The sequence below is a fragment of the Podarcis bocagei genome, assembly GCF_964188305.1.
Source record: "Podarcis bocagei genome assembly, chromosome: 3".
Lineage (NCBI taxonomy): Eukaryota > Metazoa > Chordata > Lepidosauria > Squamata > Lacertidae > Podarcis > Podarcis bocagei.
Window position 1 is genome coordinate 68,624,179 of NC_138127.1, and position 27,920 is coordinate 68,652,098.

The window sequence follows — 27,920 nt, forward strand, 5'->3', positions numbered from 1 at the left end:
ACACCTGAAGCAGTTACATTGCAAAGTGTGGAGAAGTATGTTTACAAACAGAAATACTATTGTGGCTTTTTACTGACACACTAGCCCTAAGAGTGATCTTATGTGTATTACATATATTCCCTCTTGAATTAACTTGAATTTTCTTGTCCTGTTATTCTAGTACAAATATATTACTTATCCTATAATTAAAGCTATCAGTCTCACTGTATTGAGGACTAGCAGTAATCATTTAAGTTTCCATCATTCTTTCTGCATTTTAAAGGAACAATTTCCATATGACGATATACTACAGATAGATATTGTTTTTAATTTCCTTTGTTGCTAGCCAGAAAAAAATATTACTTTACAAACCTACATTAGCAGTAAAAGCTGTGAGAATTTAATGAATTTTTACATGGCTTCAGATATTTGTCTGACAGATTTTAAACCAGAGGGCCTTTTCAGATGTTTGATTTATGATGAGAATGCATACCAGTTACTTATTTGACTTTTGAGATGTTGCGTCAGCAAGAAGTAATGGTCATACTGCTGTTTTTTTAAGCAGGTAGCCTGCTTAACTGGGTGCAATTTTCCTTCCATGAAGCATGGTCATTGTATTCTGATGGTTGGGAGTATTTATTGGCTAATGCCTGTAGTATTATTTTTAGTGCACTTTGAAAATACTGTAATATTTTGAAACATATTTTTAAAGAGATTTTTAATTTTTACATCAATTACTTTCGGCTGATCATCTCTTTCTGTGTTGCTTTACTAGGAGGCCTCATCTTTTCAGACATTATGAAAGAATAGTACCTGCATGGCTACACCCATTTGATTTGTTCCTTTCCTTTATGCTTTAAGTTAAACTTGTTCTTTTTCCACTTTCTGTTGTTGAAGTGTGTGCGCAGCCTTGTTTATAAGTAAAAGTAATGGTGGAGAAAATAGTGAACAGGTTATCCCAGTAGGAAAATTACCTTAGTGACCCTATCAATTTCCTGGTAGCAGAATATGATATGGTGCTATGAACAACAGATTTAGGATAACTGAATGGCTTTTTGAAGAGTACATTCTGGACATGAGTCCTAACTGAAGCTTAATGGAGCGATCTACATTGTGCTATACTGTATGAATTGAACTGTAAAAGTGTGGTTTTGACTTCAACTAGACTTTGATCATTTTTATTTTTATTTTATTCTCTAATGTAGCCTGAAGGGTGATAATTCCCTGAAACATGTATTATACAGTTATACTGATGAGATATAATGAATAAAATTGACACTTTTGGACATTTTTGTTGTATACACCCTGAAATGAATGATACTTGATGCTCATCCAGGATTCTGTAGTCTTTTTAGAAACAGAAGTTCTGCCAGCCACCCATTCATTGCCTTACTCAATTAGGGCTTCAACTTTTAGAACAATATTTTGGTGGAAAGATTGGATATATTTATAGGCAAATATATCAAGGCTGATCAAGTGGCGTTTCCTAAGAGTGGTAAAATGGCACCTAATGATACAAAACAAAGATTCCATATGGGTTGTTATTTATAAATGCCAAAAAGGAGTTTGATAGAGTAGAATGGAGGTATCAATTACAGTTTCTGTAAAAAAGATTGGGAATAGTTTTCATTTTATTACTCAACTGATATGTGCTATCAAACAGCCTCAATATTTGTGAATAATGTAAAATTGGAAAAATTCTAAATTTCAGAGTGGCACTTGTCAAGTATGCTCACTGTCACCATTGTTATTTAACATTTCAATAGAATAGTTTGCAGTGTCTGTTGGAACACATCCAGGAATTGTTGGGCAAAATGCAGGAGGTAATTACTTAAGTCAATCTTCATGCAGCTGCTATAGTCCCAATTTTGAGAGACCCAGAGGAAATAAAGCCAGTTTTAAAGATACTTGATATTTAAGTACATTTATATCTTTGAATGTAAGATAAAGCTGCAAAATTAAAATAGGTTGGTTATCATAAGCAGAGGACTATAACAAATCCAGTCATACCTTGGGTTGCGAACGCTGCGGGTTGCTCGTTTTGGGTTACGGACCGGAATGGGTTACTTCTGGGTTTTGGCACTCGTGCATGCGCAGAAGTGCTAAATCCTGCTTTGCGCATGCGCGCCAAATTGCATCACGCGTGTGCGCTGCTGCAGGTTGTGAATGCTGTGGGTTGCGAACATACCTCCTGCAGGGATCACGTTCGCAACCTGAAGTATGACTGTAATGGGAAAAGATACCAAATTCTATGGAGAGGAAACCCAAGTAGATATTTTGGAATCTGGATTACCTAGGATCTGGAAAAAAACCCAATAATAATAATGTGAGCCAGTGTGGTGTAGTGATTAAGAATGGTAGTCTCGTAATCTGGGGAACCGGGTTCACGTCTCCGCTCCTCCACATGCAGCTGCTGGGTGACCTTGGGCCAGTCACACTTCTTTGAAGTCTCTCAGCCCCACTCACCCCACAGAGTGTTTGTTGTGGGGGAAGAGGGGAAAGGAGATTGTTAGCTGCTTTGAGACTCCTGAAGGGGAGTGAAAGGCGGGATATCAAATCCAAACTCTTCTTCTTCTTCTTCTTCTTCTTCTTCTTCTTCTTCTGATAAAAATTTATTGTTTATACCCCGCCCACCTGGCTGGGTTTCCCCAGCTACCCTGGGCAGTTTCCATCAAAATATAAAAAATAATAAAATTAAACATAACCACTCCAATTTAATTCAGGAAATGAGAAAATATCATCTAATTGGGAAAGTCTAAAACTTTCATGAGTAGGTAGCACCATAATAAAAATGAATATAATGCCTTGTATTCTGTTTGTTATGAAATCATATTAAAAGCAAATGATCAGTTAAAAATATTCTGTTACATTTTCAACGGTCAGGGAAGAAACAGAATTATGTTGAAAATGCTCAGTCAATAAACTTTAGAAGAGTTGGCATTTCCTAATATAAAACGTTTTATTTTGCTTGTATGTTTGAATGTCTAAATAAAAAAATTCCTTCCAGTAGCACCTTAAAGACCAACTAAGTTAGTTCTTGGTATGAGCTTTCGTGTGCATGCACACTTCTTCAGATTCGTATCTGAAGAAGTGTGCATGCACACGAAAGCTCATACCAAGAACTAACTTAGTTGGTCTTTAAGGTGCTACTGGAAGGAATTTTTTTTATTTTGACTGGTATCTGAAGAAGTGTACATGCACACGAAAGCTCATACCAAGAACTAACTTAGTTGGTCTTTAAGGTGCTACTGGAAGGAATTTTTTTTATTTTGACTATGGCAAACCAACACGGCTACCTACCTGTAACTGAATGTCTAAAGATACTGTTTGAAATTTAAGAGTTAAAAAATTGAACAAAGGTGTTTCTGTAAAATAAAATAACACCCTTTGGTAACACTTGGAGGAACTTAATAGTTAGTAACCCAGACCCTATCACTTTGCCATTTTAAAAAACTGGAAGAGCATGCTCATCCAGGATTGTCACCTCACTGTTTTTTTTTTATTTATAATATTGAGTGCAAAAGGAGAGAATCATTAGGAGATATGAAGCTATGGGAAATGTGGAAACATGGGGGTTAATTGAACTTAGGGCTGTAATAAAGGAGGGACTAGGATAAAAAATTGTCATCCAATTTAAAACATGAAAAAGTTAAAATACTAAAACAGATTAAAGTCACCTCAACTTCCTAAGCATCTGTCTGAACAAGAATGTTTTTAGCAGGAGCTGAAAGCTACATTGAAGGTGTCTGCTTGATATCAACAGGCAGGGGGTTCCAAAGTGTAGATGCCACCCACAGGTGTTACATACTGACAAGGTCTTGCTCCTGTCAGCAGCAGGGGTGCCAACTTGAATAAAATACAGGGGAGGGGACCAGGTAAGACCCACCCCACATAATCACAAGGTGACATGCACACACACCATTTGAATGGCAATGCCCATCAATTATTATTTTTTGGGGGGGCAGGTCCTCTCAAATACTTTATGTTCCTTTTTTATGTTCCTATTCTAATAGGGTTTTTATATTGCTGTGTTTTGGAATAATGTAATGAAATAATATACATACATGTTTTACAAATAATGAAAAATATACATACTTTTTTAAGATTAGTGTTCTGTATGTATTTATATATTCAATTATCTTACATGCAGCTAGTGTAATATTTTTATTCATAATACTTGTAATCTGTGTAAATATTCAATAAGTAAAGTGAACTTGTGAGTTTATATAGCCCCACATGTCCACTGCATGCTTCATAGCTAAATGGTCTATTTGTAAGCCAGATTTATTGAATTACCTCAGACATTAAAAAAATGGGAAATGAGTTATTACCTCTTTGCTTGACAATAGTGCAAAGTAAAGTTTTGCATTGTGGGGCAAAAGTTCAGTGTCTCATTGAACAGGGGAATATGGAAGTTATGCCATAACTAGTTATTTCTATGCCCCATGCTATATATGATTGAAAACACTTCAAAATCATATGGAACAGTTAAAGAATTTAAAAGTATAAAGAAGGTGGTAAACCCTAATACTGACTCCTATAGGAAGTGTTTATTAAAACAACTGTTTTTTAAATAGTTCACATATAGCTTTACATTTCTGAAAATAAATGCTGAATGTTTTTAATATTTAATGCTGTACTGTTTTTAACATTTGATTGGGAGCCACCCAGAGTGGCTGGGGAAACTCAGCCAGATGGGCGGGGTATAAATAATAAATTATTACTATATTATATTATATTATTATGAATGGTTCACAGCTAATCTTAAAACATTAAATATAACATTTCAGGATATCAAAAGCAAAAAAGTACAAATGAAAATCAAATACAAAATATAACAAAATATTTACATTTTAAAGTAGCATAATTAACATGAAAGAAAATTCCACATATAAACTAATATAAGCCACCCAACAAAATAACTCTGCTGCCCTCCATTGCCTCGTAGTAGCATCTTCCATTCACATCCTTAGCACTTCCACATACAAACATGACCAGTAGGTTTTCTGGACAGTTTTCAGCTGCCATAAATGGAAATCTAATTAACTTGGGAACGATTAGAGGCTAGCTGCATTATCTCAAGTCAGGCAAACTGGTCCATCAAGCTCAGTATTGTCCACAATCCCCTCAACTAACTGGCAGAGGCTCTCCAGGGTTTCAGACAAGAATCACCCTGGAGATGCTAGGGATTGAACTTTGGTCCTTCTTTGGAAACCCAGACAGATGGGGGGTATAAATAATAAAATTATATTGTATTATTATTTTGCATTCAAGAGGGATTCTCTACTGCTGTTGTGGCTACTCCCCCAGTACTTAAAAAATGAAAAATTGAAAGTAGATTGATTTTCCATGTTGTAATTCTCCCCCCCCCCAGTAACCAAATGTTGTTGAACTAAAATATGCTGTGGGTGAGGTTTAGAAATACCTTTATATATCAAATATATTTAAACCAATCCATTGGAATTCTGTTAAATATTTTAAGTTTTGTCAGCTAGGGATGTGTAAATCTGTCAATTTCTGCAGTTGCACATCAGTTTGTTTGTTTTAAAAAAGTCCTAATGAAATTTCATCAGTGAACTTCTCCAAACATAGATTATTTTGTAAAGCAATTTCCCTACTAAAATGCATTTTTGTCTGTTTTCAGTAACACATGCATTTTATGCATTTTTTCCTACTGTATACATTTTTGTATTTTTGCTTGTGGTGAATATCTTGCAAAACTTAGAGAAGTGCAAATCATGTAGGCTCATTTTTTAGTCTATTTTTTCTCCCATTTCTAATGACAACTCAGTAGCAGTAACTCAGGAACATATACCTGCTTTACCTAATTTAAATCAGAAGAGCAGTGGTAAATGAAGATACTGAAAAAACATATCCTAATTTTAGGATATCCAAACAACTGTACACTAAATATATGATAACTAGGGATAGTCACCTATAAAGAAGTTAATTGCAATTTCAGTTTTAAATTGGAATAGTATTTTATCCTATACAATTCCACAGCTTTGGCTTCTGTTCATTATGTTGCTAATTACATTTATGTAATTGTATTTCTAAAAGTGGAAATGGGAAAATATAGTTATGGGTTGAAAACTTCCACCCCATCGTTGTAAAGTACTTAGCCTTTTGTTACCTAGTACAGATGCCTCTTTTGCCCCTTTCTAGTTACACCACTGAAGAGATGACAGAGATCTGTCAATGCTTATCATTATGTGCTATAGCAGCTACTGTATCGTTAAACTTTGCAGAAGACAGAGCTATAAGTTATGAGCAACACATTTATCTGCCAGGTATACTTGTTTCTAGTGGTGAACAGTCAGTGATTTGGAGTAAAAGCAGGGAAATACAATGTGATAAGAGATCATATACATGGGTCCTAAGCTTGACACACCAGTGCCATTTTCAGATCCATGTTGTATGCAGTCATTATGGAAACTTACACAGGTGCTGGATAAAAAGTGTTTTAAGAGTAGGCAGTCCATAATTGAGTGGAGATACACACACACAAACACACATATATGTACAGTGGTACCTCGCAAGACGAATGCCTTGCAAGACAAAAAACTCGCAAGACGAAAGGGTTTTTTGTTTTTTGAGCTGCTTCGCAAGACGATTTTCCCTATGGGCTTGCTTTGCAAGACGGAAACGTCTTGCAAGTTTGTTTCCTTTTTCTTAACACCGTTAATACAGTTGCGACTTGACTTCGAGGAGCAACTCATAGAACGCGGTGTGATAGCCTTTTTTGAAGTTTTTAAAGACTTTGGTGATTTTTGAAGCTTTTCCAAAACTTTCCCGACACCGTGCTTCACACGACGAAAAAAATCGCAAGATGACAAAACTCGCGGAACGAATTAATTTCGTCTTGCGAGGCACCACTGTATATGTATATGTATATGTATGTATGTATTGCATATTGGAATACCTGGGAGGCAGTGCTGTAGAACTGCTTGTAGCTTGATGAAAGACACATTTTTCTCATGAAAAGCTGCCAATATTCCAAATTGCTTAGACTTCTTTCACAGAGACTCTAATTGGGACTTGGTGGGTAGTCTAAACCTCTAGAAAGTTAGTGTCATTTGTTCAAAACTGAGGTTATGACTTGAAAATAAAGGGCCTTGTCTGAGCCTATAGGATGCTCTGGATTTTATATTCTCTATTCTGTTACAGGTGCTAGAAACACCTTTAAAAAGAGAAAGAGGGAATAAGGTGGTTCTGAAGCTTCTGTGATGAATAGAAGTGCTATAGTTTCACACACAACTTTTTTAAAAATTGTGATGAAGTTATACAAACATGAAATGTGAACTGTATAGAACTTCATAGTGTACCTGCTAAAGCTGAGTTTAATATTTTCATTTAGATGTGTAGGTGTTTGGCAAAATATATTAAATGAAACAAATCAATGACCTACTGGTATTATAGTTGTTTCATTTTGGTTTTTAGATGAAAACTGGGATGATCAGCTACTTGGATTTGAGCCTTGCAATGAAAACCTCATAACAGGCTGCAATATAATCAATGGAAAATGCGAATGTGATACTATTAGGACCTGTAGTAATCCCTTTGAGTTTCCAAGCCGGGATACTTGCCTGTCAGCTTTAAAAAGAATTGAAGGTAAGTCTGTATTCACTAGTACTTGATTTGTAATTATTTTTGGCACATCACCTTAAAGGCCTAATATGTAATTTTTTATTCTGTACCCCATGCTTGTTGAAAGGAGATGTTAGAGCAATAGTGTTGGCAAATGAGATGTTTCTGGTTTTGTGATTGAATATAATGATTTTAAGTTTTTTCTGTTGTGGTACGTGAATAATGAGTATTGGATATTTTGCTTGGTTGTGTATCCTGAATAAAGAAGGTGACTTTTATTGTGGGGAAAAGGCAAATCGATCAGAGTTTACTTACTAGTGTCTATTGTAATTGCACATATGTTCCTTGTTGTCTCTGGAAAACTTCCCTTTCCCAATCCAAGGATATTTCAAGCCTGTGAAAAGAGATGATCCATACAATTGCATTCTGCCCAAGGCGTGGCTTGATTTGTTTTCTGCTGCAGTGCACGTTGAGACTGTTGTAAAGTACTCATGGGCTTTTTTAGACAGGTGAAGCAAACTTGTGTTCTTTTGTCTGCTGTAGAGGTATCTTGATTTTCATAGCTCTGTGGACAATACCCAAAACATCCCAAATGTGGTAGGGAAATAATTAAACAGCACCCTGAAAAGTGCAGACTTTTTGATTTTTAAAGTTCTGAATCAAATATGTTCTGTTGTCTGAGCAGTTGACAAGTTGAGATCGATGTTTAATACTCTAATTTTTCTCAGGTTTGTTAAAGATTATACATTTATTTGCTTTTCTCTGTCTTTCCTGCCTCGTTAAAAGATGTTAGTAGCATAAGCTGTCCAGTGCACCTTTAATTGTCTAATGTTAAATGGCATATTGTCTACATGAATATAATGGTATAGCTAGTGAGATTAGGAATTTCTTTACTAATGTCCATATAGAAAAATAATTACTTGTTTTGCTTAGGAAATGAATATATACACAGGATATTGTCAGGTAGAAAAAAAATGCCATATGTGAAATTGCCATTGAAATATTCTGCTATCAGCCATGGGGTCTTACTGTGTATATGTGCATTGTTCCTTGAAATAGCAGCTTTATCAAGGTGTTGTGTAAAATTAGAATTGGGAGCAGTTGTCTTGGTGTTGCGTCCTTACTAAAACTGTTCTACAATAAAGGAAAGTACTTGCAACTGTGACATCTAAAGTATAATCTAGAGCAGTGGTTCCCAATTAACTAAGTACTGTGGACAACTTTTTTTCAAAAACCAGGCTATGATCTCCCTACTTTTGAAAATTCTGATATCTCTGTGGTAGTTTTTGTTATGTGAATGGTGCCACAGACCCCCTGGATGGGTTATGTGGACCTCCTGGGGTCCGTGGACCATCAATTGGGAAACACTGATCTAGATTATTATTGTTACTTTAAAGATGTCCCAAGTATTTTAAGCAGTTCACACCTGTTAAGCCATGTGTATGTTCTTTAGTATTTCTTCATTTTTCAAAGGCAATAGTATCTGTCCATATAATAGAAAAGGAATGACTGCGTAGAATTGAACTTAAATGTGCTAAGAGAACGGTTTCCCACTGCAACTTTGTTGGTGGGCAGACTACTGGTGTGTAATTTCAGATCATTTATGGTAGATAAGAGAGCAGAGTGTCCTTGTACTAAGGTACCAACAGATAGAAGCTTTTATTATTAAAAAAAAGTATTTTAAAAAGGTTATTTAATAGTTAACTATTGAAGGTGGTCGCAGATAAGAGAGTGGAAGAAGTGATACTGCCAAAGAAGTAGTGCTGTGACTGCTTCAATTGTCAAGATAAAGTGTAGTGAGAATTGAAAAGGTGACCAGAGTTGTACCTTACCTTTCTTTATGCTGGTGCTTAAAACACAGGGAGAAGGCGTGTTAATAATAATAATAATAATAATAATAATAATAATAATAATAATAATAATTTTAATAGCCTGCCCTTCATCAAATGGTCCTAGCTAGGTTACAAAGTATAATTAAAATAACTATAAAAAGGTAAAGAGACTCCTGACCATTAGGTCCAGTCGCAGACGACTCTGTGTTTGCTGCGCTCATTTCGCTTTACTGGCTGAGGAAGCCGGTGTACAGCTTCCGGGTCATGTGGCCAGCATGACTAAGCTGCTTCTGGAGAACCAGAGCAGCGCATGGAAACGTCATGTACCTTCCCGCTGGAGCAGTACCTATTTATCTACTTGCACTTTGATGTGCATTCAAACTGTTGGTTGGCAGGAGCAGGGACCGAGCAATGGGAGCTCACCCTGTCACAGGGATTCAAACCGCCAACCTTCTGATTGGCACGCCCCAGGCTCTGTGGTTTAGACCACAGCGCCACCCGCGTCCCTATAAATAACTATAGTGTACAATTAAAATTATAAAATAAAACAAAGAAAACAACCAATATCAAAATAACAAATACCAGTGCGGTGCAAAGCAATTTAGAATGTATTCTCCAGTGTGAAACAAAAAATATTAAAAAGAGAACTCTTCTCAGCCTCAGCAAGTCTTTACAAGGTAGAGTTCACTGGAAGTGGAAGTGTACAAAAATAATATGCTAAACCATGGCTCCAGGGTCAGTCAGGCTGATTTTAACCCAGAAACTACTTCTGGGGTTACCTGGAGTTCAAAGGTTCATAAATGGGAACAGGTCAGGAGCTCCAGAATGTAGACCAGAGTCTACTATGTGCAAAACAGGTTGCACTGAATCAAAGCAGCACTGAATCAAATCTAATTACATTGGAGTGCAGCCCATGGTAGGATAAATTAATTAGATTAGACTCTGCTAGGTGCAAAAGAGATTTTGAAATGCAGCCACACTAGAGCTCTTGATGCAACCAGAAATCAGTTTTGTACCTAGCAGAGTCTAATCTAATTAAACCCTACCATCTGCCACACACCATTTGAAGGTTGTTATAAAATGCAGATTTTAATGCTTTCTTTATACAAGCCCTTTCCTTTCCCCCTGCCATGTTTTACCTACCACCCAGCAGTTGCAGACACTTTCATATTGAGTAAGAAAAGGAAGTATAGCCTCATTAATCTTGGGGTGGGAGTATGGAAGATGCAGTTTGGAGTGACTGGTTTGAGTTGACACTTGACTGAGAAAAAAGAAGGTAGAATTTGAATCAAACTAATGTGAACTGAGATCATTTAGGAAGATAGGGTGAAGAATTACCCTTTCCATCAGCAGGTTACATCATGGGGGGTAGGAGTGTTGGCTGCTGCTTTTAATAGCTTTCTCACCCTTACCCTCCTGAATCAGACTAATTACTCCATGGCAGTCTGAATATCCAGCCTGGAAATGGTATTTATTTATCTATCTACACACAGGAAGTCAGGATAACACTTCATGGATCTGATAAAGTAGACTATAGCCCATAAAAGCTAACAAATTTGTTAATTTTCTAAGGCTTGTCAATTCTTTTAAGTGTGTTCAAAAGGTCTTTGGCCGAACACTGGTACCTGATATATCCAGGTCAATATCCCTGAAATGTTTAAGTCAGATTTAACATGTGGAAGACAGTTTATTCACATCTGGCAGTTCAAATCTAGAGTTCACTAGGAATTAAAACAGCTTTTGGGAGCCTTTATAATAATAATTAAAAAAAATAAATTTGATTTATATCCCGCCCTTCCCAGCCGAAGCTGGGCTCAGGGCGGCTAACAACAATCAAAATAATCCAACGTTCTAAAAACATTTCATTATAAAAATTAATTAAAATCAAATTGATGGCAACCATTAAGCAAAATTTTGTGCAGATTGCCAGAGGAGGGGGTCAGGCTGTGCCCTGACCAAAGGCCTGGTGGAACAGCTCTGTCTTGCAGGCCCCGCAGAAAGATGTCAGGTCCCGCAGGGGCCTAGTCTCTTGTGACAGAGCGTTCCACCAGATTGGAGCCGCGGCCGAGAAAGCCCTGGCTCTAGTTGAGGCCAGCCTAGCCTCTCTGTTTACAACATACTATTTACATTCCTGTTGCAGAATAACTCTAAAACTGGTTGAACAGGTATTTTAACATTTGCCTGTTAAAGGAAGATTTTTTGGGGGGGGGGCAATTCTCAAATACTTTTAAAGTTCCTAGCTGTCAGGTTTAAATTTGTGATGACATGTAGATGAATCTCTCTGAAAGTTTTTGGAATATTTGCGGTCAAAGAGCTAGTTATAACATTTAGCCAAGGAAAAGGCACTCTTTTCTCCTCTTACAAATTGGATTTTTCTTGTGACTGAACTACAGAGTTTGGCTTGCATAAGCATACATACATGGACATTATATAAATTTCCAATGAGGAATACAGTCCTTTGTTTTTTCTTCCTAGCACGCCCATACTGAGGCCACACATGTACTTCAAAGTGGGATCTAGTTCAAATTAAGGAAGTCAAACTTTCTTGAAACATATTTTATATTTAAAGATGGCATGCATCATTTTGAAGAAATCATTGAGCAAAATGCCAGAATTTTGATGTGTTTAAATGATCCCCCCCCAACCCCCTGCCCCCTGTGTGCTTGGATCCAGAGGGCACAGTGACATCATGATCAACTGATCATTTGAGAATTCTTTACTGTTTATAGTATGCTGGCGGTTAGAATGAGAACTTTACTTATAGCACACACACCCCCTTGCCTGTGACACACTTAAAATTCATAGGAATTATAGTTTTTATATATTTCAGTCCTTCTTAATTATAGCATACTTAATATATAAGTTACTTGGTTGTGTTGTCTGACATTTTGGGTGTTGCAGAATTGCCTATAGTCAAATACAATTTATTTAACACTATAAAGTGTTGTGTTATTTCTTTAGGAATGCTTAAGAACTTTGCATGTAGAAAGTCCCAGGTTGAGCCCTTGGCATTTCCAGGTAGAGCTGGGGAAAACTCTGCTATAGACAACACTGAGTTTGAGTTATGAAAAGGCCATGGTAAATAAGTTTTTTATGACTGCTTGTGGGCCTGAACAGTTAGAGCATGGCCTTGGAAACCATTTAGAGCTTTAAAGGTCAATATAACTTAAAACTGGGCCAGAAAACAGGCGACAAGTATTGCTGCTTATATCTTCCATCCACTTGGCCCTTGCCATTACCCAGACAGAGACATGTTGCAGCATTATAAATTCCTGAACTGTTTTTAAAGGCAGCTCCATGGAAAGCACCTTACAATAGTCAATTCTGAATGTCACCAGAGCATGGGTAACTGAAGCATGTTCCATCTGTTGAGACAAGGTCACACTTGGTGTACCAACCTCAGCTGTTAAAAGGCACTCCTGGAACATTTGCTACCTGAACTCTTTCTTTTAGTTCTGAGCCCTGCAGAACTCCCAAACTGTGCACGTGTCCTTCAGGGGGAATGCAGGCCTGCCTGAGGCTCATTGCAAATTTCCATGCAGGGCATTTGGTTACCTCACATATAGTATTGGCCATCTTGTCCAGATTAAGCTTCACCCTCATCTAGCCATCTGTGTTCCATGCACAGTGGCCCTGAATGTTCCTGAAAATCTCACACTTCGTGCAATTTCAGTTTTGGCAGAATGCTCTGGCACTCCTATCCTAAACCAAGAGCTTACGAAAATGCTGGGTTGTAATTCAATTCTATCCTTCAGTTGCAGTTTGTTTAGAATAGCTTGGGCCAGCAAATTGTGACCAGACTGGCTAGTATGCCTTTAAAATGAACACAAATATTATCCCATTCTGCATGCTGTTCTATATGTTCTCTTTGTTCTGTGCTTCTACTTTTGTCAGTCTTAGTTCTGTATATTCTGTTTGCACTCCTATTGCAGGGGAAGATAAAAACATTTGGAGCCTCAAATATTTATATCATTTGAAAAAGAAAATGAAAGGATTATTGTGGGTTTAGAAGTGATGCTGTGGATAAATAATGGACTTTATTCTATCAGAGAAATAAAAACTGATTATTAGCTGCCTTAAGGCACTGAGACTTAAACTTACTGGTTGTAAGAAATAATACATTCTGTAGACTTGATACCAATATTTTAGATAGAAGTATATTCCTTTGGCAGTGTTGTTTGTGACAGTTTCAATCATGTGACAGCTCAGTAATGTCTTACTCTATTGAACCATATCATGTTAACTGTGAAACAGATGCTCTCCAAAACTATATGTTCTATCATTAGCAGCTTTAAATCCAATGGCAGTAGCTTTTTTTTACTTATCATAGCTAAAATTAAAAGTTCAGATTAATGAGAAACATTCTTAAGAATGCAATTATTAATAAGCAGCTATATAGTTGCCTTGAGATAAAACCACTTGACACTTACAGTGTCAAAATTGTAATGATAGTTTTTTAAAGGACTTCAAACAGATTTTGCTAATCATGCTGCACATGGGCATTCATGGTTCTGGAAAACCAAAGAAAATATTCACCCAGGGCTTACGAATACAGGCTGTCGGATGTTCTCTTTGACCTTTGGCTGGAGGATATAGTTGCAAAGGAAATGCTTAACATTCTAGCATCTGGGGTTGAGTCTTCATGTTACTTGGCACAGTTATTTAAGCTGGTTTTTACTTCCTCTATTCCATGGCAGCTAAGCCAGATGTTTTGCAAAAAGTAGATATAGCAAATTGGCCAAAAGCAATATGTTTGTGTCTTTGGTCTACAGCTAAGCATAATTAAATAACTTATTACAGGAGAATAGCTTGAGAGAAATTTGGCTTTCTGCAGCTAAGAAATTAAACTTGAAAGTAACATGATTACTACATTCAATTCCACAAAAACTTCAGCATCATGTTTAAAGCAATATTATGTCTTAATTAGCAGCAGCACAGTGCCCAATATCGTAATAGTGAGCAAGCCTTTGAATTCCCCAGAACTCTTAAAAAGGCAGGATGTTAAAACTGTGTTAGTGTTTAACCAGAAGTAGTGTAGTGGTTTCCTGTGTCTGCATCCTGGAATTCAGGATGATTTTAGCACATATTATATGATCCTTTTTGTGCTTCTGTGGATTTGGATTTTCTCCTTATGAGGCAACATGGCTACCTTTTGCTTTTTGTGTACCTTGAAGAATATTTAGCCATTCAAAATTATGGTCCAAAAATGGAGGAAGTGAATTTTATACCATCTATAAATGGTACCTCAAACCACTACAGATCACTATCTAATTTGGCATAAGTTTGTGTGTGTAAAAAGATAGTTTTAATGCATTGCTTAAATGTGTGAATATTTGCAAGAGAGGCCTAAACTTATATATGAACAACTACATTCGTGGCATTGTGAATTGGTTATACACTTTGGAGGGAACAAAGTGTTTCCCAGGATATCTTCAACAACTGAATGGTTTTCATCCACATCAGTTGTAAGAGCCTAAGATTGGACTTTCCAAATGCTGTACAGTGGTACCTCAGGTTACAGACACTTCAGGTTATGCGATTTCGGGGTTATTTCTGGGTTTTGGCACTTGCGCATGCGCAGCAGCGCCGAATCGCGACCCACGCTTGTGCAGACGTGGCACTGCGGGTTGCGAACGTGCCTCCCACACAGATCACGTTCGCAACCAGAGGTTCCACTGTATTTTAGTAACTTAAACAGGATTCATATAGGATATTTTAAACCTACTTATATACTACAATTCACAGTGCAATACACTAATTATAAAGCTGTATGAAAAGGAAAGTTGTAACTACTCACTTGACAGGGACAAGCTCCAACAGTGTGGAGAGCTTATTTTGAATGCATGTTAGTATGGTAGCCACTGTCTAACAGGTGGATACTGCAAAAAGGTTTTCATATTCAGAGCTTAAAAGTCAGGAACATATGGAATAAGAATTGTCTCAGGTACATGGGGTCAGGTTGTAAATGGCATTAAAGGTAAATACCATCACCTTGACTTCAGTTGAAAAGCAAATCTGTGATTAGAGTAGTTCTTAAATAACATGTTTTATTTGCTTACTGTAGTTAACTAAAAATGATAACATATATTCCATATGGTTACTAAAATAGGCAGTAGAAGGAATATATCACTTTTGCAACAATTAGTAAAAATGAAAGTAGATCCAGTTTATCTACTGGTCCTACTCTTAACCTCTGGGACTTGTTTTGCTCTTACTTTCCTGATTGCTGGCAAAGCAAGCCCTGTGTGCAGTACTACATGGCACAAAGCCCATTACCAGACTCCCTTGGCATAGCTCTCTTTGTTAAGCTTGCCCTTTTAGTTAGCTTTGTCAGCCTATTAAATTGTTCTCTTTAAATCAATTGGGGGAAAGTGTGCATTCCTATCATGCTGTTGGTTCTAGAAACAAAAAAGTCATGTGGAAAATAAACTTGTTGAATATATGTTACCATATTTTTGCCAGTTATAATAAGAAAAAGGCGGGGGAAATTGTCTATAGGCACAGGAACTGACTATTAAGGTGAGCATATGGCAGTTGTCATAGTACAGGGTTGTGCTGGGTTCTTCAGTTTTTCTACCTTCTCAAATCTTAACTTTTAGCAACAGCATCTCTTCAGAGTAGTGCAACCAGAGCTATGAAAACACAACTTCTATCACCGCTATTTCGTTGAGAGTTTCCCATACAGTTAATCAAGATCTATCTTTTGATTAGGGTCGATAATTTCTTAGCATTTCAGAGCTGCTAAAATAATGTTAAAGTTTTGATCTCCCCTACTATTGATTAAAGGAAAAACAATTGCATAAGGCCAAACAACATATTGCTATGTCTATTTTGTCCCTGAAGCTATGACCATTTCCCAAGCTTAGGAAGATACAAAATTGCAGACTATGAATGCTTAGAGTTGGTTGGTTGGCATCCACCAGTCTCAGGAGACAATGGAGGAGTGCGCCCTTCGAGGAGAAGTCAAACTGTTGGAAGGTTAGTGTCTGCTGTGGCTGTAGAGACCAATATGGGGGAGACATGTTTTGTTGCAGCTGGGGCCAGTGACAGTCTGCAGTCTGCTTCTGCTGCTACAGATCCACCGTGGTGTTTCTTTTCTACATTTCTCCCAGCGATCATTCCAAATATTAATTTATACCATATTGGAGGTGGTACACAGTCATCAGTGAAATATGTAGTCTATCTGGAGTTCATGAAAGTTGAATAATATCAAGGGCCATAGGTTCTCCACCTCTGATGTAGATAGTTGACATATTCAAGCATTAATATTTTGCTTAACAGCAGATGCATATGAGGGGAAGACATTCAGATTTGTTTAGTTACCATTTGCCAAGAATTGACAGATGAACTATCTGTCATATAAAATATTAATAAGAACAATTGTGCTGTAGTGTTCTCTTAGGTTCTTTACTTTGCAGAGCACTGAACAGAGATCTGTACTGTTAATGCATGGAATGAATTCCAGTTATACCCTTGTACCTCAACCTGTATGTTAATGACTAGAAATCTGCTGCCTGACTGCACAATCCCATGCATGTCTTCTCAGAAGCACGTACTACTGAGTTCAGTGGGACGTATTCCCCAGTAATGTATACTACTGCAGCCTAAAGTTAATTAAAGGCTGCCTGGGCTGAATTCCAAATGTAGATTTCAGCAGTGCTGAGTTTTACTGGTTTATGTTTGATCTTTTCAGTGGGAGTGGTGAATGCTTGCTTGTTTACTTGCCAAACCTAAGCTTTACACTGTAACATAAAATGTATTTAAAAGTATTATCTATCTTCGGATATATCTAATATTGTTCATAAATATACTCAGGTTCTGAATATGGAGCAACAAACTGCTGTGCTCTGAGGTATATAAAATATATATTTTTCAACTGTGGAAAACTGGGAGCAGGAGGGAAACTTGAAACTGAAGCACATAAATATTACGGTATATAATGGAAAGTATTTGGTTGGCATAGCTGTCATAAGGGCTAGGGAAGTATGGAGTGGCATATCCTCTGGAATGTATGAAATCTTCCAGGCGCTTTTTGCAACTGGCACGGGTTCAGTTGCGACAGCGTGGAGATCTCTGGTTGCCAGGTTGGTGACTGACACCTCTATCTGGTTGGCCTCTCTAGCTTTCTTACGCAGGTAAGCAGAAGGGTTTATTTATTGCATTTATATCCCACCCTTTTCTCCAAGGAGTAAATAGTTCACCACCACTCCTCAGTTAATCCCTACAACAACGCTGTGATGTACGTTAAGAGACTGTGACTGGCCCAAGGTCACCCAGTGAGCTTCATGACTGAGTGGGGATTTAAACTTTGATTTCCCAGGTCCTAGTCATGTGACACTCTAATAACAAATTCCATTGTGGAAAGAATAGTGCCTAGACCAGGGGTCTGCAACCCGCGGCTCCGGAGCCGCATGTGGCTCTTTTACACCTTTGCCGCGGCTCCGGGGCGGATACTAGCGAGGGGAGGAGGCGCATTGTGCGCCCCGAGACTCCCCACTGTGGCGGGCGCTGTACTGGCTGTGACGTCGCATGGGGGCGGTGCGCGCGTTAGTCAAGCACCGTCCCGACGTCACCTTCCCGCCCGCTGTCAGATCGCGGCTCCGGAGATATATTTGCTTTAAATGTCGCAATGGTTTTGCGGCTCCCAGTTTTTTTTCCCTTCGGAAACGGGTCCAAGTGGCTCTTTTTGTCTTAAAGGTTGCAGACCCCTGGCCTAGACTATAACCTAGGCTTAAGGCCCCTTTTGGCAATTAGCTTCTTTATCTGAGTTTATCACTGGGTTTGTCTCCTGCTACAAATCTAGGCTGAATTGCACCACTCTCCAGGAAGCTGTCTAGCCTAGCATCTAGTGGATCCATGCCTTGCTCAACTTAGCCCCAGAATGTCCCATTTCAGAGCCTTCCACTGGCTATTGTGGGAACACCACCAGTGGTAGCTTCTTACCTGTTCATACTTTCTGTGGATGTGCATGGATCTTTGACTAGTCCTCTGCTAGTAAGGGCTATGGGCAGAAAAAGATTAAAATGTATATACTCTAAAATACCTATTTCAAATCCATTTAAATTATTGAAACACTAGCAGGTACTGAAAGCACTATCAGCACATTGAGTTGTTTGGAAAGATGTGAAACCGCAGCAGGAACAAGAGCACTGGTATAGTGTGCTTCTAGTGCTCAATCCAAAATGGAGATAGGTTGTATCTTATGGTTGTGCTAGGAGATGGCAGTTGGTATAATCAGTCTTTCCTGTCTCTGCCTCTCCCTGCAGCCCTTGTGAGTAGCCTGGACTATATCACACAGAGCTTCAGTGCAAAAGGAGAATTGCACTGCAGAACCCATTTTGCACTTTGTTATACCAGAAACCTAGAGCTGGTGAAATAGTCTGGATAACAGCTAGAGTGCAAGTAGGGAAAGACACGCTGTGAAGTTGACTGAACATATATGAGAGGATAACCATGCCTACTGTGGGGGGTGAGGGCAGCGAAGCAGGCCACCTTGTCCATCTCTATTGCATTCTAAAGTAGCCATCCAGCAGACCTTTCTTGGATTGTCCAGGGTCTGTTAATGTTTTAGATTGTTTGGAAGCTCTAATTTGTGACTTAATTTATAAGGCACTTTGTTGTGGAAACAAGCAACTATAACCTCAATATTGATGCCACATCTATATTTGCTGCAGTCTCCAGGGAGGAGACCATCTTAGAATATGCTTCCGCTGATGCAGTCTAATGATATGGACAAGGTGCTTGCCATGATGCAGCCAACAACATGTTCCCTTGCAGCTCTTGGCTTATTAAAACTTCCCAAAGGGAAAGACCAGGTGGATCCAGGATGCAATCAGTGTGTCATAGTTGGTGGGAGTGGTCCTAGTCACCGTGAAAGAGGTGAGTCAACCACTCATGGAAAGGCACCCCCTGGACCCATTGGTTTGTGACAATTGCCACAGTGTTGCAAAATCTTTCGGAGTGGTCATTAGGAAATTTTTGGTGAGATGTGGTCCATATGCTAATGATATTTAGCTCTATTTCTCTGTAACATCAGAATCATGAGAGGCTGTGTAAGGCCTGGACTGGACTTGATGTGTGTTGGATGGATGCCAGTAAACTGATGACAGTGCTGTCGGTGTAGTGCTTCCTGAGTCCACATTATTGTTCAATTTCCTGTTTTGGATGGGGTCATACTCCCCCCCCCGAAAGGCAAGTTCATGTCTAGGGTTGCTCCTGGATCTATCTCTGTTACTCAAGGCCTAGGTGATATCGGTCTAGGATGGTAAGATAGCCATTTCTGGACTGATAACATGTAGACTGGATTACATGTAGATAGGATAACATGTAGGTTAGATTTGCCTTTTTGGTATCTGAATATTTTCATTTTTCAACAAGCCTTCTATTTTTGTCTCATCCCATTCCTCCTGACCAGTCCTGTCAATATGTCACCTCAGGACTCATGATAGTCCCAGTTGTTATCTGTATTGGATTTGAAATTGTGTAGATATAGATACACACACACACAAATTGTAAAATCATTTTGAGATTCTTCAGAGGAAGCGATTCATAAATAAATAAAATAGTAATAAACAATAACGCAGGGTGGGGACTTCAGGACCAGGGACTGAAAGCAGCCCTCTAACCCTTTCTATCTCATCCTCAGGATTCTCTCCATGCACAGCCCTCACTGGGATGCTTGACATCCTCCTCTAGTAATCTGACTTGGCTGGAATGTGTCCTTGAACTGTGATAATACTTGGGTGGAGGAATGGACAGTGTGTATCTGGCCACACCCACCACTAGTATATGGCACAAAGGAATGTGGCTCTCTGGCAGAAATATGTTTCCCATGCCTGGTACAAGGACTTAGGTGTCTAGATGACTTTTCAAAAGTGTAGTTGTCTGAAGCAAAAGTACAAGTATGGCTATATACACTCTGGTATGAATTTATAGGTTTGTTGTTAATATGGACTGCAGCATTCTTTCTTTGATTTGTACCCATTAGGGAGCATAGCAAGAAGTATATAGAATTGATTCTAAGCATCTCGCTTCTTGCTCATTTCTTGTTTCCAAAACAAATATTGAACGTGTGAGCAGGTATTAGTGACTGATTTATATTTGGTATCTCAGGTAAAAAAAAAAAATTCTATTAAGACTTCTGAATGCCTTTCCTAAGTGTAAGAATAATGTTAATGTGGGGTGGGGGACAATCCAAAGTCATTTACTGTTCACTTTTGCTGAGGAGAGCTATAGAATAATAAATTACTATTTATTATTACTATTTATTCAATTTGTATATCACCTATCATCTGATGATCACAGAGTGATTTGCAATAGAAAAATACAAAATGGGAATACAGAATGCATAACCCCCACAAAAAAACACCAATACCCCCCTCTGAATAGTTCTTTCCCTATTTTCTTGTACACCAGCATCACCTGCTGCATCAGGAATGGTGTAGGTAAAAAGTGTGATATGTGTGAATCCTTGTGCCAGATTTCTGCATCCAGAAGCTGGGATCTCCATAAACAGCAACTGTTCCTAGATCAAGACCAACACATGTAGTTCTTATCAGATGATTAGACTTTGTGAAAGGTAGCAGCACTATCACCTGTTCAGGGGATAAGGGACCAAATGCAATTGCCTGTCTCTCCATCAACAGTTAATCAGTACTTCCTGTCAGATCAACAGAAAAATGTAGAAAGTGTATGCAGAAGTGTGCTCTGTCTCGCTCTCTCTTTATATGTGTGTATCTTGGTTGGCACCAAAACTTCTGACAACTTACCTTGTTTCCGTTAAGTTTCTTCAGTGACTTGCCATTATTTATATTTGATAGTTCCAGGATTTTTAAAGAAATCCTATTCCTACATATCTTCTTCTTTTTTTAATAGAGAGTTACAACAAAAAACTAATCAGTTGTAGTCTGAAAGAGTATACAGTGGTGCCCTGCAAGACGAATGCCTCACAAGACGAAAAACTCGCTAGACGAAAGGGTTTTGCGTTTTTTGAGTCGTTCCGCAAGACGAATTTCCCTATGGGCTTGCTTCGCAAGACGAAACTGCTTGCGAGTTCTTGCGAGTTTGTTTCCTTTTTCTTTAAGCCGCTAAGCCGTTAATAGCCGCTAATAGCCGTGCTTCGCAAGACGAACAAACCGCAAGACGAAGAGACTCACGGAACGGATTAATTTCGTCTTGCGAGGCACCACTGTACACTTGTATATCTGCTTGCTCCAGTGCTCCAGTCATGTTCTTAAACTGTATTCTCTGTAGGCTTTGCACAGATGGCATTTTAGCTTGCAATCGATTGCATATAGTACAAAGGAGATAAGTCAAAATTGTTGTTATGACTTATTTATGGTGTCTCCAAAGTGATGCACAGGCATACCACACCAATGTCAGACAATCCCCATGCTCATCAAGGCTTCTGGCCCTTCAAATTATTAATACTTTTATTTGAGATTTTTTTGTTGAATTGAGGGGGTTTCAGTTTGGATGGGGAGAGTTGTCTTCTTTTTCGCTTTATGTTCATTTGTTTTGGGGTGTATGTAGATGTTTGTGGTGTATGTAGATGTTTAGCCTGATTTTTATGGTGAGGTTTGACCATCACCTGTTTTTCTCCTGTTTAGGGGCATTTCGTGATGCCCACAATAGCTTCTTGGATTTCCCAATGTGCTTCCAAGACCCCTGATTCTATTCAGTTCTTTCCTGACATTTTATTTACAGCACATTTCTTTTATTACTATTTTTCAGTTGAGCTTTCTAAAATGAAACAACATTGCATATTCTGGTTAGTGTTAGTACTGTATGAAACCCGTTGGTCAGACTTCCATGGACTTGCCATCCATAAAGGTATCTTGCATTAGAAATGTTACTTACAAGATTATTTTTTAAAAACAACAACCCCCTATTTTATAAAGAGAACTGATATAAATGAAGAGAGTGCTGTTGCCCTTAGGTGCTCATTGCAGACTTCTCATATGCATTTGGTTGGCCACTGTGAGAACAGGAAGCTGAACTAGATGGACCACTGGTTTCATCCTGTAGGTCTATTTTTATTTTATGTTAAATCTTGTAAGTAATGTTCATTTCAAGTTTTATAAACTCAAAGCAGATTACTTTATGCTACCATCTGGAAAACGTTTATTACTGAGAAACAGCAACCTTTAGTTTTATTTCTGATAATATGATTGGTCTCTTCAACAGATAAAGCCTCCACGTGATGCGTGAAATACTAATAAAGATGGGACCCAGAACCTTTATAAAGTTCTAAAATATTAGTAACTCTCTACAGAGCCTAGGTGTCTCTTAATATGAACCAACCCAATAGTTTTGTACTTTGGCATGTCTCTGGTTTTGCTTCAGAGCATGTAACCGAATTCCCAGACTTGTATACAGTTCACCTTCAAGCATTTGAGGGGGTGTATGTTATGATATTTTCTTTGTCTGGATTATACAATTAGACTTTTTTCAGGTGGAGAAATAGGTAGGTAAAAGAATCCTAATCTGAAGTGTCTTCTGTGCAGTAAAATTAGATGTCAAGTAAAACCTACCATATTGCAATTTTTTAGAAAATTCAGTTTTGGTTGCAACATGTTAAGTGAATATTGTGTGCATGTTAAAATGTACATCTTAAAACAGATTCCTAGATAACAGTTGCAGTGTGTTAAACTTTCTCGTTCACTGTAGCTGGCAAGTGATTGTATTTTCAGATAGGAAATGCTGTGGCTCTTCTTTCTGCTGCTCATTTGTAACCTTTTCAGTTTTATGCAGCCCTTGGGTAGTGGTTGGGCTTTCAGTGATTTCACAGATGAGTTCTTTGATTCTTTTAATAAACACTGGGCAAACCTAATTTAGGCTAGAGAAGTGTATGAATAGTGCAAGATGTTATATATTACTATAGTGAACATGCTTTCCTCTTTTTTCCAAACTGTGAAACATTTTCTTGGTAAGCTCAGCTCTCCCAAGAAACATTTAATTATATTTTTCTATCACCTTTGTAGTACGTACTTATCCTCCCGAAGAAGAGCTTTAAATGAGGTGGAAGCGGGCAAGGTGGTACCTTGTGATGTTCTTGATTGACAATTCTTTTGCTTCCTGGTAGGTGGAGCCATTACGCTTAGTATAAGGACTCAGTTGTAGGCTGAAGGAAGAGGAAGACTACTGTTAAAAGAACTGCTGGTAAGTTTGCTTTTCATTTGTACCGATCACACAAAAGATAATGTGAAGGCTTTGCAACATGTCACATTGAAGACCGCTGAGTAAGGCCTTCCGGGAATCACAGCATAGAGTAGGAAATCTAGAATGGATTGATCTGATGAACATATTGATACACTGAAATATTTTGTAGGAAAACACTTGGTATGTTCTTAGGGAAGCACACGGTGAGGCAGCAAGGCTTATGTGAAACTCTTGCATTTTAAATGCAGGTAGAATAATTTGCCTATATACTTTCTTACTATTTACTTTTATCTTGAACATTAAAGTACTAAAATCTTAACAAAATAAATCTATCAAAGCTTGTGTACATACACACAAAATTACATTGTATATTTAAAGTATATTTGCAGGAACAGTGTCTATGGCAGGTGAAAGATTCAAATACAGCTTTCTGTGTTGTATGATGCAGTGACGTAGTACAGAAACTCATGAACATGGTGTTCTATACTAAAAATAGACTGTATTGAGATCACAAGAGACTCTACACCCAACATTGTTGCATATCTATTTTATTATCCTTATTTTAAGAATTTATAAACAACTCTGTATAGAATATCTTAAGTGGTGAACATAAAAATAAAACCAGGCAAACAAAATTGCAAAGCATAATAAAAATCCTTCTTTATAGATCTTTCTGACTGTAAACTAAAAAGGATAGTTCAAATAAGGAAGGCACCAGGTGCCTAAAGTGCAGGAAATGCTACCAGACTAAGTAGGCACCTCTCTAATAGTCAATGGGATAGAGTTCCATAATGCTAATGCAAGCACACTGAAGGCCCCACACATTGAATGTGTGGCATCACCATTAAGGCCTAATCAGCTGAGTACAGAGACCAGATGAGGATATGGGGCAAGGCACTCTCTAAGAAACTTGGTCCTGAGTTGTTTAGGGATTTATGAACTGCAAGTGCTTTATATTAAGTGTGTGAGTGTGTGATACAGTTTTCTCAGGCACTCGGTGTAGCTCTTTGCATGGTCTGATAATGCCATCTTCTCTTCTGATTTATCTGACATGTTTCTTGCTCAAACTAAGATGTAATATGATGCGAGAGGCAAATCTTCTCTCTGATGACTTAAATCAGCTATGAACTCTGGATGCAATCTGGCTTTATGAGTTTTGTTTGAAACAGACTCTATACTTTCTCCCTAATATATCTGTTTAGCTGTTTAGTCTTGGCATTGTAACTCTTGAGAGATTTCTTTTAACATAGTGACATTAGTGAATTTTTGTGTGTGTGTTTAAATTTAAATTTAAATCTTGGTGTTTAAATTGATTGACTCTTAGTATGCAGTTATCTAAGCTTGTAAGAATAAGTGGAAGTTTTCTATATTAGCTTTTTTGTTTTGCAAATACTTAGCTAGTAGCTTTAACTGGACACTTTAGTAGGCTTGAACTAGAGAGTTGTATTACTAATCATGACTGTAATGCAGTTTCCACTCCATTTTCATAAAATTTCATAGTGCAAGTTTTGGGGAACACAATATTAGCAATAGGATTCTTTCCAAGTACAGTATCTAAAAGATGGTGTGCTAGCGTACTGGAGTAAATACTGGTTGTGTTGTTAAAATCTAGAAAAGCATAACAACATTTGTATAGTAATGGTCTAAAATCAGGATGCAAAGTTTCCTCAGTACTGTAATCCTGATAGCTCTAAAATTTCTGTGCACATTTCACAAAAGCCTGATGTAAACCAAACAAGTAAACTATAAAACAAACTTGTTTCATTCAAATTTATTGTTTATTGAAGTAGTGAGTAAACTACTTGAAGTATTCCCAATGATGACAAATCACTTAGTGAGAGAGTAGTGACATCTGTAAAATCAGTGTCCAGTTTTCAAGTTACTAATATTGGACACATTTTATGAAAATCTGTTAATGCCCAGATACTACCTTTTCTGTAAGCCTTTCTGTCAGCAGCTGTGGCTATCCATACTTAATTTGTAACCAGATGCCAGAAAATACTATATCCTATGCTTACTACATCCCTCTCTAACATTTCAGAGGATTTTCAATTTAGGACCTTTCAACCAGTTTTGAGCCATCTCCTAACCCTCCAGAACTGATCTGTGGTATATGTAGGAACAGATTGGGGGCGGGGAGAGAGCTGGAAACCGTGTTGCACTAGTGGGAGCCATTGTGTTGGGTTCTGCTAATGCTGGGTAGTTGACTCTAGCCCTATGTCCGTACTTCAGAGAAACAACTTATGATTAGCCATTTTTCATGTTCAAAGTTTCTTAAATTTCGGGAAATAAGTCTAAATTTCTGAGACCCGTATAGCAGTCCCTCGGGGTATCTCATCCTTGTTCCTTGTACTTCTCTTCTTATTTTCTTACTTTCTATGATTTCTAATTTTAACAAAAAGTTATAAATACTGTGAATGTCTTGAAGGTTTCAAATTTTTAAAAAGTCATACTATGCTGCAGTGGGTGTTCTTTGTATCAGAAATGAATGAGGATGAGTAGAGGGGACATTGATCTACCAGTTGGGCTTCTGGATAAACTGGATATAATTATGCATTATCAGATATTGAAAAGTGATATAAACAAAAAAATAAATTTCTACCACTAAATAAATAATGTGATCTGATAGGATTCTTCCTTGGATCATTAATCTTTGTGTTTTGTTTTGTTTTTGGTTTTGATGGTTGTTGGAAGAATACATTTTTTTCAGATAAATGTATGCAGATGGGCCTAGAGTTTTGGCTGTGTTTAGATGTCAGCTTTATTATGGCTGGATTTAGTTCTGTGGCAGAAATATTGGTATGGGTGTTCATAGTAAAATGTACCAACTATACTGATATTGTCTACATCTGTATGGACTACTAGTGGTTACTACAGGGCTTGATTGAGCCCCTGTGTAGTTTAAAGGTGTCAGGCATGCTGAATCAATAGTTATCATGATAAAAAAAAAGTGGTTAACCCATTCCTGCCTAAAATTCCTGCCTAAATTCCTGTTCATATCTCTTATTTGAGAAAATGGTACAGGGTATCAAGAGCATTGCTACACACCTCTCCTGGCTGTTAAAACCTGTCCATCCATCTGTGTGTCTCCCCACTCACCCTCATTTTAATGCAAACAGTACTGTCTGGGTTTTGCCTTGGTGTGGGGATAATAAGAGAATATCTGACAAGTTTGTCTTGGCCAGGTTGTCCCTTAGGTTCAGTTCACATATAACTTTTATAAACCATAGTTTAGTCTAATAAAGTGTCATGCCTGTGCATAACCAAAGTTCTTGGTTCAGATCTTGGTTAGCTATGCTGGCTTCCCAGTTTGGATGTAACAGGAAACTGGTTTTAAAAATTGAATGGCAGAATAGAAGGGAGTACATTGCACAGTTTTCATAGTATTCATTCTAATGAACCATAAGTTAACTAGCTCATATTTGAACTGAGCCTGTACTATAAGTAATATATTTTAATGTGATTTTTATGACACTTTATTTTATTTATTGAATTTATATCCCACCCTTCCTCCTAAAGGAATTTCTATGAGGTTTCAGTCATGTTCTTAAAATGGTATACAGTATTCTATTGAGATTGTGTCTGGAAATTGCTTTAGTATCTCAAATAGGCAGAGAATTATAGCATTGCTTTACAGTATGATCACATCTTACACCTGCTTAACTTGTGTGATTTCATCCTTGTGTGTTTGAAGTCTGGCCGGTTGAAATTGTGCAAATTAAATCCATGCAAGTCTTTCTGACTTGCTTACTGTGAGGGTGTCAAGTTTTCATGAGATCGCCATGGATTTAACCATTTGTAAGTTAGCCTGATTTCATCTTGTAAAGTCCATTGTACTTCTTTTCAGATACTTCTCTGTCTGACATTGAGAAAATAACTTCTACCAATTTACTGAGATCATTTGGAGTATAACCTGAAAACCCTTCAGTTTCTGTAAATTACCATTAAAATGAATTAGTTGTATACAGGTAAATAGGGTGGAAAATATGAGACAGAAGTGATAATAAAGCTGTGGTATGCATACTATGAAACATACACTGTTGTACTTTTTTCTAAACTCCAAATATTGAAAATATTTCAGGCTTGTGATACTATTTACATGTTGTGTATGATAACTTGCACTTGCATTCAGTATCCAGTGTAAATTCAACATCTCTTGACTGCTCAAGAAATTCCATATTTAATGTTGCATATTAGAAAAAATTAGAATCATTTGTTAACAAATGTCTTAAACTTGCCTATAAGGAATGCAACTATGAGGCCTTCACAAAAATCGAAAGGAAAAAATCTCCCCTCAGTAACACTTTTTAATAAGCAGAAGGCCTGCCTTCACACTTGTGGAGGGAAATGGGTCTACTCTCT

At 37.7% G+C, this 27,920-nt stretch overlaps 1 protein-coding gene across 2 annotated transcripts in view; it reads left to right on the forward strand.

The window, feature by feature from the left end:
- Window positions 1-27,920, forward strand: part of CRIM1 (cysteine rich transmembrane BMP regulator 1) — a 143,853-nt gene that overhangs the window by 10,151 nt on the left and 105,782 nt on the right. The window contains exon 2 of one of the 2 annotated variants that reach the window (XM_081188065.1): window positions 7,420-7,590. The exons of the other annotated variant lie outside the window; for it this stretch is intronic. Within the exon in view, the coding sequence (XP_081044191.1) occupies window positions 7,420-7,590 (171 nt within the window). The remainder of the gene's footprint in view (window positions 1-7,419; window positions 7,591-27,920) is intronic. 2 annotated transcript variants of the gene reach the window in all.